This window comes from Ruditapes philippinarum, unplaced genomic scaffold, assembly GCF_026571515.1.
Source record: "Ruditapes philippinarum isolate M1 unplaced genomic scaffold, ASM2657151v2 ctg543_1_1_1_1, whole genome shotgun sequence".
NCBI classification, from domain to species: Eukaryota; Metazoa; Mollusca; class Bivalvia; order Venerida; family Veneridae; genus Ruditapes; species Ruditapes philippinarum.
The window spans coordinates 31,081-47,332 of NW_026866330.1; the positions used below are offsets into that span (position 1 = coordinate 31,081).

The 16,252-nt window shown below is 31.6% G+C and overlaps 1 protein-coding gene across 1 annotated transcript in view; it reads left to right on the forward strand.

Moving 5' to 3' along the window:
* The window catches only part of LOC132732172 (mitogen-activated protein kinase 1-like), a 32,008-nt gene extending 16,227 nt beyond the window's left edge, over positions 1 to 15,781 (forward strand). The window contains exons 4-9 of the mRNA XM_060718542.1: positions 5,046 to 5,235; positions 7,555 to 7,759; positions 8,072 to 8,230; positions 9,039 to 9,148; positions 9,886 to 10,000; positions 10,931 to 15,781. Coding sequence (XP_060574525.1) covers positions 5,046 to 5,235; positions 7,555 to 7,759; positions 8,072 to 8,230; positions 9,039 to 9,148; positions 9,886 to 10,000; positions 10,931 to 10,944 — 793 coding nt within the window. The 3' untranslated portion in view covers positions 10,945 to 15,781. The remainder of the gene's footprint in view (positions 1 to 5,045; positions 5,236 to 7,554; positions 7,760 to 8,071; positions 8,231 to 9,038; positions 9,149 to 9,885; positions 10,001 to 10,930) is intronic.
* The last annotated feature ends 471 nt before the right edge of the window (positions 15,782 to 16,252 follow it).

Sequence of the window (16,252 nt, forward strand, 5' to 3'; positions counted from 1 at the left end):
GGACATAACTTAAAAGTTCCATTTGGACCACAATATTGAAACTGTAAAGGAGGATTGTTATTTGAAGGAGGTAATACTTTATTTTAGTCCCATGTCTTACAAATGCTTCATCTTTACTAAAAAAAAAAACCACTTTAGGGCATATAATGCTCCGCCTAGCGGTGCTCTTGTTGGTCAATGTGTTACTTTGAGATCTTTAACTTATTGAGTAGAATGAGTTATTTTTTTGTGGTTATCGAGCGACTATTAAGCTCACCTGACCTAGCTCAGGGTGAGCTTTAAGTACTGTTGAATGTTTGTTGTCCATCGTCCTTCTATATTTGTTGGTTAACACTCTAGTGGTCACATTTTCGCCTCAATCATCATCAAACTTTGTCAGGATGCTTGTCTAGGTAATTGCTCGAATTAGTTCTAACATGGGTCATTTCGGATGAAAAACAGGAGCTGAAAATAGAAAAATCTTGTTAACACTAGTGGCTACTGTTTTGATCCAAATATCCTGGATTTTGGTCTGCAAGTTTGTTTTGATGATTTCTAGGTCATTTCGAATATGGGTCACCTGGGGTCAAAAACTAGGTCAAATATGGAAAAAACCTTGTTAACACTAGTGGTCACATTTTTGACTCAATTGTCAGGATGCATGTCTAAGTAATTGCTCAGATGAGTTTGATGGCTCAGGTGAGCGGTCTAGGGCCATCTTGTTATTTATTGTGTTGCTTTAAGGAGTAGATTATCAAGTTATTTTGTTTTCTAGAGCTACTTTTAGGCCATTGCGCTACTTTGAGGTCATTGAATCATGAGTAGATTATTGAATTATTTTGTTTTCATTGGGGTACTTTTTGGTTATTGCGTTTCTTTTAGGTCATTGAACCATTGAGTAGATTATTGAGTTATTTTGTGGTCATTGAGCTACTTTGAGGTCATTGTGCTAAAGTAATATAGCTAATAGTCATTGAGCAACCTGTGGTCAATAATTTTTAAGTCATTTACTTACTTTGGGGTTGTTATGTCTTGGAACCCTGATTTTTTTCATGTCATATTTGCTGCTGTAAATGAAAAATATAAAAATTTAATGTCTTTGCAAGAAACTGTAGGACTAAAAAATAATGTATTCTGTGTCTCAATTAATATAAATTGGTTCTTTATACTGCTTGGTGCTGTGGAAAATCCAATATAGTTTATTTTTAGACAAAAAAAAACTGTGAAGGAAATACAGTAAAAACCCGCTTTACGACCACCCCGTTTTCGAGACCAACCCGCTAATACGAACGATTTTTCAAAGACCCGATTTTTTTATTCTTTATTTTAATGGTCGCTAACCCCGATTTTGAGACCACCCCATTATTCCGTAATACGACCAGTAAATTCACTCCCATTTCGTTAATTCTGTACATTTGGAAACCCATAAATACGACCGCGGGCACTTTCTCACCTTGATATTGACATGCATGTATATTGCTGAAATCTTTTTGACACGTAGTGTAAACAACAGATGTCCTAGTTTTACGACATTTAACGACATCCAATTTACGGCAGAGGTCAAGGTTACTTTGTATCAAACCCGGAAATGATCAATAATATTGTCGATAAGTTCTTAATTTCACACCTTTAATGTCATAACTGGAGGATTAAAACAACAAAATATTGAATAAGTTTTTTAGAGGTGTTGCTGCTATCAATATCTCTTTCGTTTCATAATTTCAAACAAACATAAACATGATACGATTAGGTTTTTGAAGTTGTTATCGGCGATGAAAACTGTGAAAATAATTAAAGGTTAATTGGTCGATGTGCTTTGTAGTAAAATGGTGATTTAATTGAGTAAGTCATGTCATTCTTTTAACAAGAATGTAAAAATATGTTTGTGTTTAAAGACATTCATAATACATTTTGTACCTCTAAAGAAGTTAAAAAATTTTATAATGTTAAAAAGTAAAAGAAAATAAATGAAAATAAAAAAATAATAGTGTATGCTTAATATATTCTCATTTGAAATAGGTTAGCCCAGAATTAAACATGTGTACAGTACATGGTATCCCTTAATATATTGCCTGGTTTTCTGTTTGACCAAACTCATTAATGAGACCAACCCGCTATTAAGACCAGATTTGTAAAGTCCCTTCATTGGTCTCATTAGCGAGTTTTTACTGTATTTAAATATGGTAACATTACTGGGAAACATGATAGCATTTCTGACTGAAGCCTTGCTACCACAGGTGTGTTATTGCATATGTGTTTTATATGATTTCTACCTTACAAATATAGCTCTGTCATGCAACTAACTATAATCACCATGTTCTGTAACCAAAATAGCAAGCATTTAGAAAAATGAGTCTGCTTCCAAAATAATGTATGATTATTAACAAAAAAATTCTGAATTCAATAATTTGATGATATTCAAGCATATAATTGTCTCCTACAGTTATTTATGGAATTTACATCAATAGGTAAAAACAGGTCAAGGTCAATTTGAGAACAGAAAATTCTAGATTTTTCATTTAAGGAGATGAGTAAAAGATAGACATAGGTAAATGGCTAGGTTGAATTAAGTCATATACAGTAAACTGTTGTTAATTTTTAACCATTATTAACCAGGTTTTCCGAAGGAAAAAACTGGTTATTAGATTGAGGTATGTCGGCGGGCGGGCGGATGGGCGGACGGGCGGGCGTAAACAATTTCTTCTGTGCGCAACTCCTCCTACATTTTTCAACGGATTTGGACCAAACTTTCACAGAAGCTTTGTCATCAAGTGACCTGGCGCATATTGTCAGGGTTTTGTGATTGGATAATATTTGACCTAATTATGGCCCTTTGTTTTTTCCTTATATAGAATATAATTATAGTGAAAAATTTCTTCTGTGCCCAACTGTTCCTACATTTCTCAATGGATTTTGACCGAACTTTCACAGAGGCTTTGTACTCAAGTGCCCTGGCACATATTGTCGGGGTTTTGTGATTGGATAATATTTGACCTAATTATGGCCCTTTGTTTTTTTTCCCAATATAGGATATAATTATAGTGAACAATTTTCTGTGCGCAACTCCTCCTACATTTCTCAACGGAATTAAACCAAACTTTCACAGAGGCTTTGTCATCAAGTGCCTTGGGGCATATTGTCAGGGTTTTGTGATTGTATAATATTTGACCTAATTATGGCCCTTTGTTTTTTTTTCGTATACAGATCATATAGTGAACAATTTTTACCATGCGCAACTTCTCCTACATTTCTCAACAGATTTTAACCAAACTTTCACAGAAGCTTTTGTTATCAAGTGCCCTGGGGCACATTATCGGTGTTTTATGATTGGATAATATTTGACCTAATTATGGCCCTTTGTTTTTTTTCCTTATACAGAATATATAGTGAAAAAATTCTTCTGTGCTGAACTCCTACATTTCTCAACGGATTTTGTTCAAACTTTCACAGTAGCTTTGTCATCCAGTGCCCTGACGCATATTGTCGGGGTTTTGTGATTGAATAATTTTTTATTTAATTATGGCCCTTTGTTTTTTTTCCTTATACAGAATATAATTATAGTGAACACTTCCTCTGCAGTCTTCGAAATAAACGCCAGTCCGAGGCCCGAGGCCACTAAATTTAGCATCGGTCTGGTGATTATTGCAAGGCTGGTGGTCCGACGGGCCAGCAGATTTTTGGCCATGAAAAAATATTATAAGAAAAATTCATCAAAATAATTAAGTAGGGTTCTCTAAAAGATTGATCTTTTTGCCTTTTTTGCAAATGAAATCCATCAATTCTGTCCTAAATGTTCATAACACAGCGAAAGATGTCTGAATTGTATTGAGTAATGGAGGCCGCCATTTTTTTTCTTGGATATTTTCCGTACCGCACCGTACACTTAAGAAATTAAACCATTGTTTATTATTTAGCTATGATTTTGTGATTATTGAGTTAAGTAAATATTTTGTGTTAAAGTGATTTGTTTGAAGCAAAGTGCTTTGTTCATGTTCAATTCTAGTCAATTTTGTCTAAACATTTGGTCCTTTAAATTTTTCAAAGCTGTCAACATATGGCCCAGAATACAAGAAGTATTATGCTTCTTTCAAAATTATCAAGGGAAGCATGATAAAGTGTTTTCGTTTACCCATCAATTTATTACCTATATCTATGTATTTGGTCCGGCTAAAAATCAACAGGTCCAGTAAGATTTGAAATTTTACTGGCCCGAATGGCCTGTGCTTTTAAAAGTTTTTCGTGAAGACTGCCTCTGTGGCAATTCCTCCTACATTATACATGTTTTACATTGCACATAGTTACATTGTTTGTTGCTTGTATTTGTATTTCAAATACAACATATTTATCTACAATGGTGATAATTGAAAACCTGGTTTCATGGCATTGCCATGTTTCTTGTTATTGGTTATAAATGCTTTAAATATAATTATGTTGACATCTTAGTTATAATCTATAACTCCCTAGCAATGCAATTTGCTCCTCCTTTCCCTGTCAAGCTGCTTTAATGTCAACATAACTTTCAACATCATTACAGTCTCAATGATAATAACAACCCAGCAAAATCATTCCAAAAATACCAGCAAAGACCAACATTCTCCATGCATCTACAAATATTATACAAAATTCTTTATAGTACCAAGGATGCATCCTCCAATACATATATATAACAAAGCCAGCTCCTTGCATCCACAAAAAAACCTGTAACTGCAAGAACCAATATGCTAAATGCTTCGGCCAAAATTATACAAGAACAAGACTTAGTGTAACAGTTGGCAAGAATGAATATTCTCCATGATGCACACAAAATAATACAAAAACAAGACTTAGTTCTAGCATAATTATAACAGTATTATGTACACTTTCATCAAAAGTTTCAAATTTCCATCTCACCATTTGTTGTATCTGCAAAACTTGCATGCTCAATGACATGAGAAGAAAAAGGAAAAAGTAAAATATTCATGAAAAAACATTGATACAGTAATAGTGTTCTGTTGCCTTTGTATATTGTATAATTTTTACATTTTCAATTTTGACTATATATTACCACACCTTAACTCGTTATTTAGATATATTGTACAATGTTTGATGGAGACGGACATGTACAAACTGTTGAAGACACAAAAACTTAGTAATGACCATGTTTGCTATTTTCTGTACCAGATTCTTCGAGGGCTCAAATACATTCACTCTGCTAACGTTCTACACAGAGATCTCAAGCCCAGTAATTTACTTCTCAACACGACTTGCGATCTCAAGGTCAGTAACGCTCTTTTTCTCCTAATGGTCAGTTAGTCAAGATATTTAACATTTTCTCAGTGCTAGTTTGTAATATTTAACTCTTTTTTGTAATGTAAGGTTTTATGGGAAGAACGTGACATAGTGGTTAAGGTGTCTGCATCTCAACACAGGTTGTTTGGATGAGAGCCCTTCTCAGACCTCGATCATGTTTTCTCATATGAGACCACCACTGGAAAACTTAAGAGGCATTCAAATAAGCTGTGCATTAACTTTCATCAAGATTAAGCTAAAAATTATTTAATCCTTTGTGTTCTAATAGTGTCTGAACTTACCCATGCCACCAGTGCTGTCCAAAGTTCAGCCAGCACATCTGTGCCATTTGATCAGGTCTGCACTATCGGTTAATAAGTTAGTACATATGTTTTTAGTTTTACCTAAAACTGATGAATGGTTTTGTCCAGATTAAAAGAAACACAAGTCCATTTAAGATATTTAGTCTGGTGAGAGGGTTTTACTAATAAGTATGAAATTTCTATATCAGAATGTTGAAGATTAATACATTGCCAGGGGTTTATTTGTTGTATATCTTAAAAAAGTTCAAAATATTTCATTCCTAGTTAAATTTTTCCTGGTTAAGGTGTTTTTCATTACCAAAGTTGTATTTTGGAAATTGGAAAATTCAAACTGATCTGCACTGTTGATTATAGGTATTTACTGCTATAGTATCAATATCTAAAAATAAAACCCATGTATTTTATAGAAAGAAAGTTATGTAACTTCTGTTTGTAAACATCCAAAGTGCATTAATCAACATAGAAAATAACTTACTTAATGAAATATGTATGATTAAAGATTTATTGCTGTAAAGTGAAAAGTCAATTACATTTCACTGTTGTTGGTAATGAAAAAAAAATCTTTTTATTCTAACAAATGATTATAACGTCTGTTTATGAATCACAATAGTGCACTATCAGGGGAGTTAATCTCTAAAGTGCATAAGCAGGGGAGCTAATCTCTAAAGTGCATAAGCAGGGGAGCTAATCTCTAAAGAGCATAAGCAGGGGAGCTAATCTCTGAAGTGCATTATCAGGGGAGCTAATCTCAATATTAATTATCAGGGGAGTTAGGATGTGAAATAGTTATCATAATAAACAAATTGAAAATATGTGTATTTCTAAATTGTGATTAAGAAAGTCTAGCATGTTATCTTTTTTTGTTATATAAGATCCAATGATAACTTGAATGGAAATTTAGATTCTTTTGAAGATGAGAGGCAAATAGAATTGTGTTTATTTTATCAAATTTGTACTTGCATTAAACCACTACTTAGTTATCAAAGTTGTATTGGCATAAACAAAAGTTGTTTAATGAAACATGAGGTAATATCTAGGTGTGGAATATGAGGAATTTGTGGTTTTAGTCTTCATCTGATAACTTCTTTGTTTTTGAGATAAGCTTGTTGCCAGTTTGAAAGATTTTTTTTATATGAAGGAAGAATTTAATTGTACCAGGTATTTCTATACACTGTTATATAATTTATATTAAGTGTTACATTAGCAATGTTTGTGGTATTGGGAAAACAGAAGCTCTGCAACAGGTTTGAATGCAAGTGCATAATAATTAAATTGCAAGACTGTTTTGAGTTGATATTGCAGGAAGAAGTGATATTTTCATTATAAAATTTTGGTTTCAAAAGTAACAGTTTGTTCCCTTCTTGACAAAGTTCATTTGAAATCATTAGGTTATGAGATAATTTGTCAAGGTATAGAACTGTTCACTAATATAGGGCGAAATTGTGTTTATAAGGAGCCAGATAGCTTAGTTGATAGAGCTGTGAAACATTATTTCTAGGGTCTTGGGTTCAAGAAGTCAATTACATTAGTTTCTGTACCCACAAATTTCAATATAGTGGAATTAGTGGGGCAGTATTTGACCAGTATAGAACTGTTCTCTAATTAGGGGAGAAAATGTGTAAACAGCTGTGGCTCAGTATGCAGAGCCATGGGGTCCTAGAATCTTGTCTTGGTCAGGCTGCAAATTTTTCTCACCCTGTGACAATAATTTGATTGCACCATTGGCACCACTAATTTCTGAGAAGTTATGGTGAATATTCTTAGATATTCAATATTTATTTTTTCACATTTGAATTACAGAATCTTGACAATTTGTAAAGCATTATTATTCAAAGTTTACATACATACAAATTATATAAATTGGGCTCAGTGCTCTTTGTTTGAAATCTTCCATCAAATAACATGTACTTGAAAGTCATGAAAGTAATTTTTAGTGTTTAACAGGTGCAAAATTGACAAATGACAAAAATCATTATTGTTTTAGATTTGTGATTTTGGTTTGGCAAGAGTTGCAGACCCTGATCATGACCACACTGGTTTCCTGACAGAGTATGTAGCGACACGTTGGTACCGGGCACCAGAGATCATGCTGAACTCTAAGGGGTATACAAAGTCAATAGATGTGTGGTCTGTAGGCTGTATTCTAGCTGAGATGCTCTCTAACAGGCCTCTGTTCCCGGGCAAGCATTGTAAGTTATCTTACACCATCTCTGTAGTATTAGATACAAAACAATTGAAAAGTTTGAGGTGATAAACGCTTTATAGAAAAAGTTTGTTTTTTTAAAGTTTTAAGAAAAGCAACTAAATGGAATACATATTATTATATTATTTTATAACTGTTCACACTCGAACGTGGGAATTTTAACCAGGTTTTCCACAAATTTATCAGTTGTTCTTAAAAGTCCTGTATTTGGCCTCCATTTAAGGCCAAAAAAGGTCACTGTTAACTATGGTAATAATTCTATTGTATTGTATTTATGTATTTGTATGTTATTTTACAGATTTAGACCAACTGAACCATATATTAGGTGTGATAGGATCACCTAGTCAGGAAGATCTGAACTGTATAATTAATGAGAAGGCACGTGGTTACATCCAGTCTCTACCATATAAAGGAAAGACAGCATGGTCAAGATTGTTCCCTCAAGTTAAACCTGATGGTAACACATTGTTATTCTGTGTATAATTAATATAAATTTAAACATAATTAGCCTCAGTGTGAGTAACACTACTTTCTTCATTTCAAGACAGCTCGCAACTTAATTAGTTTGAAGATTATATCAAAATTCACTGATATATGATATATGTTATGAAATGTTTTCATAAACTATATAGCTATAATGCAATGGCTATATTGGTAAGGATAATCATAAAGAATATTAATGTAGACAAAATTAAAACAGGATATTAGGAATTATTCTAGGAGTTTACCCTATATTTGGCTCACTGTCACAAGATGTCTAGTATGATATGGAAAAGAGACATAGAGACTGATAATGTATTAATTAAAGCAACCACTGGTTTATATAAGGAATTTTAAGTATGATATTAAAGTTGCATGCATACAGATGAGCCAAAATATTTTGAGAAAATAAACCTTGAGAAAAAAATGTACAAAACTGTTTAAAAAAAAGTATTTACAACTCATTAATTAATTTACATATTATATGCAATAATTGACTGATTTTGCAGTATTTATCACCATGTTTGTTTGACTAACACAGTAAGGGTTATTTTGCATAGTCTGACCTGATTTTGGTAATTTTTGTAGATTTTAAGTGCTGTGTTGTAAGTGTAAATAATTTTTTTGTTGACTTGACAATATTTTACTTGGTAATAAATTTTAAAAATATTCATGAAAATTGGCATGAATCTGGAGGCATGCTGCTTTAAACCCAAGTTGTTGATGAAGAAATACTGATGATGTTATAATGATATCATATTTAAATGTATATTTCATTATTTCAGCTATAGATTTGCTGGATAAAATGTTGACATTCAACCCACATAAGAGAATTACGGTAGAGGAAGCCCTGGCCCACCCGTATCTCAATCAATACTATGACCCGGCTGATGAGGTAAATTATTCTGCCCTTTCTGATAGATATTGCACTGAGTCTTTCTTCTGGAAATGAGAGATTAATGTTTGTTATGTTGTTTGTTGGTCTATTTTATACAGTATCTTTGACACAAGAAATTATATACAAACTTATTAAAGAATTTAAATTTTTAATTACAGTGCATGTTTAGCTTGACTTTTCAAAGAAAAAAAAGTGTAGCTATGGAATGATTGTCATGACTCTCTTGTCAGCATTTAGTTTGAATGCAGGAGTTGTTTCCCTTGTTCTTTAATACATGTAATTATTGTTTTGTAGGACACCCAACAAGATTAATTTCAGTGTAAATTGCTTATTGTAGTGCTTCAATATTTGTACGGTGTCTTTAAAAAATAAAATGACAAGGCATCCTAAGATCATTTACAATTAATGACTGTAAGTGCGAACTTTGCTGGGGATATTGTACTCCAGTATATTTGAAGGCTGTTCTGCTAGGTGATGGGCAACTAGTGGTTCTTCTCAGTTGCTTGATGTGTAGTAAAAAAGCATGGGGCACCTTTTGAGGTTTTTCTCCACCTATTAATTTGCAAAAAAGCTTTCACGTTGTCAGTATAACTTACTAAAAAAAATTTAAAATTAAAACCAAAAAAAACCCCAGAAATCAAGTAAGATGAACTAGTGGTAATGTGTATGTTGTTGAAGAATGTCTCTGTAGTGTATATGAAATAATGGTTTTGAAAAATGATTTTGTATTACAGCCTGTGGCTGAACAGCCATTTACATTTGAGATGGAACTTGATGATTTACCAAAGGAACGTCTGAAGGAAATGATTTATGAAGAAATAGAAGCATTAACGGAGAGAAATAAACAAGGTATGCTATAGCATTTTATAGTCTCCTGTAAAAGATGAAGTATTTAGTTGTATAATTGTGGGTTAATTATTACAAAAAATATAAAGTTAAAGTGAATATCATACATTTAATTAATATTATGTAATTGTGGGATTAATATAAAAATAAAATTTAATATAAAATTAAAGTGAATACCATACATTTAATTGATATTAAGTAGAAATCAAGAGATATGTGAGTGAATAGAGTGCCTTAAATTTTGATTACTAAGCAAGAATGAATAATGAATGAAGAAACAATAAATAATGAATGAAGAAACAATAAATAATGAATGAAGACAATCATGACAATAAAATATGAACCTGTACTATTATCAATGTAAATATGACCAACAGCCATTCATTAATAAAGTATAACTGTAAATTATAGCAGCTATGCATTATCATACAGTTGAATTATTTTGATATATGAAAAGCAAAACATTGAATATAATATATTAAAAAAGCAAAATGTAAAATAAAACATAATAAAAACAGCATACATCCAGATTCATGCTAAGTTTCATGAAAATGTATTAAAAAGTAAAATATTGTATAGTGAAAAAAGAAAGTAATTTACAAATTGCAAACAAAACTTCAATCCACGTAAATTAAAAGAAATATATGTCAAAATATGCAAAAAAATAGCACTTACTGTGATAGTCAAGTGATAAATATTGCAAAATCAGTGTGTAACACATAACATGTAGATTATTACCTAAATCTTGAATCTTTTTTCTTTTCTTTAAGTCTTGGTACTTTTTTTCTCAAGTTTGAAATGATTTGGCTTACCTGGAGGCAAGCAGCTTTAACTCCTTATAATTTAATTTTTTACCGATACAGTCTCCATTGATGGGCATAATGCCACTGATATGATCATTTTATCTCTGACTGTTTTTTTGTTTATTTACAGCTTGCATATCGTAGACGGTGTCTTCATTGTATACCATCACAGCATGTGTAACGCAGTGTACGTCAACATCTCCCATTCTATACATATCTCTATCTCTTAGCCAACCACAGCCAGTGAAAAAATAACGCATATTTTATAGTGCTGAAAACACTTCTCTATACTTGCCTTCAACTGATTTTGGGGAACCAGAGATATGTTGTTGGCATCATTTCATTCAAGATAAAGACATTTCAACAGTTAAATCTGATTAGCAAGAGATCAACAGATCCTATGTTTGTTAGAAAGTTAGACAATTTTGTTTTTGCCCTCGACATTTTATACTTTGTATTATTATGTCATTTATGTGTGCATGTTAAGATGAGGTAAAATGCTATATTTATATAACGATGTTAATGAAAATCCTTGTGCTACAGTATCTAATAGTTTAAAAGGCGACATCTAAGAGTGTCACATTGATATAGATGTGTATGATAGATTGTTCAGCCATACTCTATTAGATAGTGAAGTATCATTACATCGGCACTGTGCTGTGTGAAATACTCTACATTCCATTTCACTGCACTATTACAAAATAAAGAGCACTGTAGCATACTATCCTCCAAAAAGAAGAAAAATGTAATTATTTTTATATGTGTTTGTGTACTAATGAAGTGCAATAATTTTTCCTGTTTTGAAGAACTTTAGGACAAAAAAAAATTGAAATAGGATAACATAATTGATAAGTATGTCAAATGATCATATTCGATATTGAAACATGGGCTTATAATATTGAGATAAAATCACTACTCTAAGGGTAGAAAATTCAAATTTTGCATTATTTATGATTTGCGTTACTTACACATCAAGAATTTATTTCCAGTGTTTATTATTGACAAACTGTCTACTGGTCTTATCAGTCCTTGCCAATGAAATTGTTAATTTTTAGTTTACTTTCTAAATAAAAACTTTTTTTTTTTTGCATAGACAGAAATCCTCTAAATGATTTGAGCCCATGTATTTGATAATTTTTGCACAGGAAAAAATATTATAACATTTGATTTTAGAAAAGATTTCATATCAGAGGCAAAATCTCAGAAAGAAAAATGTTAATAATACTTATCAGATTTCTTGTTTAAAGATAAATGAAATTAATATATACCCTTTGTCTTGTCTATATATCACAGAGATTTAGCGTATTTACTTGCAAATAAGACATATTTTTCCTCCTTCAATTTAGAGCATTGATATGGTACACCTCGCCTTATAAATGAATCTAAAAAATAGGAGAAATGAAAAAAATGCAAATATTTGTGTTTATCTTACGCTTTTTGGCAAGATAGAAAAGTATATCAGAAAGATAAGAAGTTATATTTCACTGCTTGAAACTGAGTGAAGTAATTTTCGTTCCCTGTCCATACATAGAAATATATAGCAAAGTAAAATGTACGCTGGATCAAGATTTTCTTGATTGTCTCTGTAACCATATTTCTTGAAATAAAAATTCTTTTGATAATTTCACTGTCACTTCGGACACTCTTTAAAAAATATTGTTAAAAATCTCACTTCATAGTGAGATATATTTTTCAAATTCACTTCATAACAAACAACTACCATCTATATCATGACGGACTTTGATGATGTACCGTCTTATGGGCAAGTAGATATGATATGTCATAGATTACATCTAGCTTAATGGAATAGAGGCTTGGAGCATTGCACATATAAGATTCACTTTAGTTTACTTGCATTAGAAGGCAATCTGCTCATACACTGTTGTTTATTTTTGTTCATTGATGCTTTCATTGTTTATAAAGCATGATATCTTTGTTAGTTTATATTATTTTTGTTGACTTTATATAGGTATCCATGAGGTACATGGACTATATACATGATATTTGACATTATTTTGTTATACCTAATATTTTGTATACATGCACTTTATACTAACTTACTGATTGACTCATTTTACATGTTTAATTGACTGTTATTAAGTATGTTGATAGCACTATTTTTAATATTTACACAAAATAACCAACTTAACTAGAGCACAATCAATTAAATGATAAATGATTGACAAGTAAGTAAACACGATAATTCTGACATTTCCTGTAAACATATTAGATACATTACAGTGATCACAACACTTAATTTTCTGTGGTCATATAAGATATATTAGTGATCATGATACTGATAAACACGTGGTTATGTAGATATGATCACTATACTAATATTTCAATGATCACAATACTTACATTTAAATGATCACATTGACTATATCATAGTGATCACAATACTTACATTTAAATGATCACTTTGACTATATCATAGTGATCACAATACTTACATTTAAATGATCACTTTGGCTATGTCACAGTGGTAAGAAATATGTACGTTCTTATCATCTCATTGTTTGGATAGGATTGATCACAATTCACTGATCACATTGGTTATGTCATAGTGATCACATTGGTTACAATTTAAGTGATCATTGCTGCAAGCTTGCTGGTCTTAATTTCAATTTCATTACTTCACAGAGATCACATTTGTTGAAAAACAGGCTAAAAGGTAATATATTGTTTGAATTGCCAGCACTTGAAATAATGATGCCATTCCTGTTCTGGTATTTTACCATATTACAAGTGATTGCAGGATAGTGATGTCATAGGTTGCGTCATAGTGACCACAATGTTAGATAACAGTAAGCACATTGTTTACATGACAATTGAATTCATAGGTGGTGACACCACATTTACTTTCCTAAGTTACCACATTCGGTATTGAACATTACAGTTACCACATTGGGTATAGTACATTACACTTACCACAAATGGTAAAATAGATTACAGTTACCATATTAGGTATAGTACATTATAGTTACCACATTGGATGTAATAAATTACAGTTACCACATATGGTAGAATACATTACAGCTACCATATTTGGTAAAGTATATTGTATTCACCACATTTGTTAAAGTACATTACAGTTACCACATAATTATTATCAATATTATTATTATTATACATGTTACTAATATTATACAGTAAATATCATACATTGTATATTTAGGATGCTGAACAAACCTTGATGTAACTGTCATTTTGAAAATATTTTTTATTTGATAATAAATTAGAAAAACATGTTTTTACCCGATGAATAGTGAGGTAAACAAAGGTATAGAGAGAACTTGATGGTTATTTTTTTGTAACCCTGTATAACTAACTATAAGAATGTCACACAAAGGTGATAACAGAATGACATGTGAAGTTATTATCAGTGTGCTATAATTAGCATGATAATGTTATTGTTAGAGATGTCTTGTAAATGTTTACTTATTTTAATATTATAAATACTCTCATCTTAACCTTTAACTTGTTGGAATTAAAAATGATTCACCTTTGTCACTAGTATAGAGCCAGGCTATCTGGCACATCCATGCAGTCTGGCCAGGCTCTATACTGTTGGTAGCTTAAGATTTAAACCTGGGCGAGTCCATTACACAAATTCAGCAGGTTAAGTGTTCAGTTACCAAACTTGAGCATGCCAAGATTTGTTATAGTTAAGCATTTAACTTTTTTTGTAGATTTTTAAATGATTTTTTTAATGTTTTGTACCATTTTTTTTCTCTAATTTAAAGATATCTACAGTGTATTGATGACGGGTCTCAATGCTGTTTTTATTTTTATTGATTTCCTTCTTCTAACTAAGCAGAAACTTTGGTATTAAAAATTGGTTGCCAAATTTTAGTGTTGACCTTTGACCTTACAATCAGCAGCTCAGTGATTTATTACTGTGTGCTTTATAGATCACTTTTCATATTGGGTGCCAAGGACTTGTTTGATGAAAGACCAAGTTTCATTTCTTTGTTTTCTTTCTATTTGCTGATGTTTATAAAACTATGTAATTAATATTAATTTTTTGGTACTAACATTGAATTCAACAAATAAAATGAACAAATTATATAAATCAGTATCAAATAAATGTCTTTGATAAAAATAAAATGATTGGAATATTTTTTTTCTTTTTAGCATAAACTTTTTGTACAGTTCTTATTTAGCAAATGTCATTTCACCTTTTGCTCTCAATGTTCAAAAGTTTTTCACATTTGTGAATACTTCAATTCTCCAGAATTTAATACTTACCAGGATAACTCCTTTTAAATTGTTATTATTTACAACTTCTGGTAGTTGGCATATTAACCCTTTCTTACTCCAGTGATTAACTTGGTCTTTCACTAAATAAGGTTTTTGCTAGCTTTGTTGCCTTAATTTATTGATCTCTTAAGTAATGACCTTCACCTCCTAATATTGACCTCATTTTTTATGCTCTCCAACATTTCTTGGTGTAGCATTTAGTTGCCAGCTCGTTCTTCCTTTTTGTCACAAGTCACAATTATATACCGTTTCTCATAACACTGTCATGAATTGACTAATTTCTTACATATTTGCTGTGTTTGTACCTTCCTTGAATTTCTACCCTTGAAATAGGGGACCAGTTCAAGGTGAAGGTCAATGAAGCTAGAAATAGATTTTTCTTCTACCCCTCATAGTAGGGCCATGTTTTAAACTTTGTCATAGCAACATTTGGGAACATCAGTCAGTGTTAATGATGTTCTTGTACTGGAATATCATTCTGCAAAAAGAAAAACAACATTGTTTTTATTGACTAAACTTTGTGTTTGTAACAATAGGGCATGATGATTTGTTTCATAGTTACTTTGAAAAGCATTAACTGAAGTAAGTGCTGGAATCATGAGAAAAAGTGCTGACTACATCGATTATCTGTTATCACCATGTTTCATTTAATTGTTACTTAATTGCATGTTTTCATTTAGATTATTCATGTATCAATTTATGTTTCACTGTTCCAAAATATATTAATGAAATTGAAGTAAAAATAGGGAAATTTTAGTAAATTGGTAAGATCTCCATTTAATCATTATGTTAGTGTGTTAATTTTTCCCCCTCAGCATTAAGTCTAAAAGCTTCATGATGATTCATGATTTAACCAAGGCCTAAAATTTCATATACATATAATCATACATTTGTTTAATCATGGAAATGAAGGAGAAAATCCATCATGCATGTTGGATAAGCATACCATGGACTTTTGTTCTTTATGATATACAAGTCAAGTGTGCTTAAAATGAGGCGTTCGAAAAACCACATCACCAGATGGTCCAGACAGCTGCAATGCGCAGTCTGATCAGGATCAGCTGTCGCTTTAGCTACAAAGGTTGGGAAGCGACAGATGGATCCTGATCGACTCAGAGCCAGGCTGGTCTGGTCCCTCTGTGCAAACGAACTGTTTTTCGTGAGCGTCAATCCATAGTGTATGTTTATT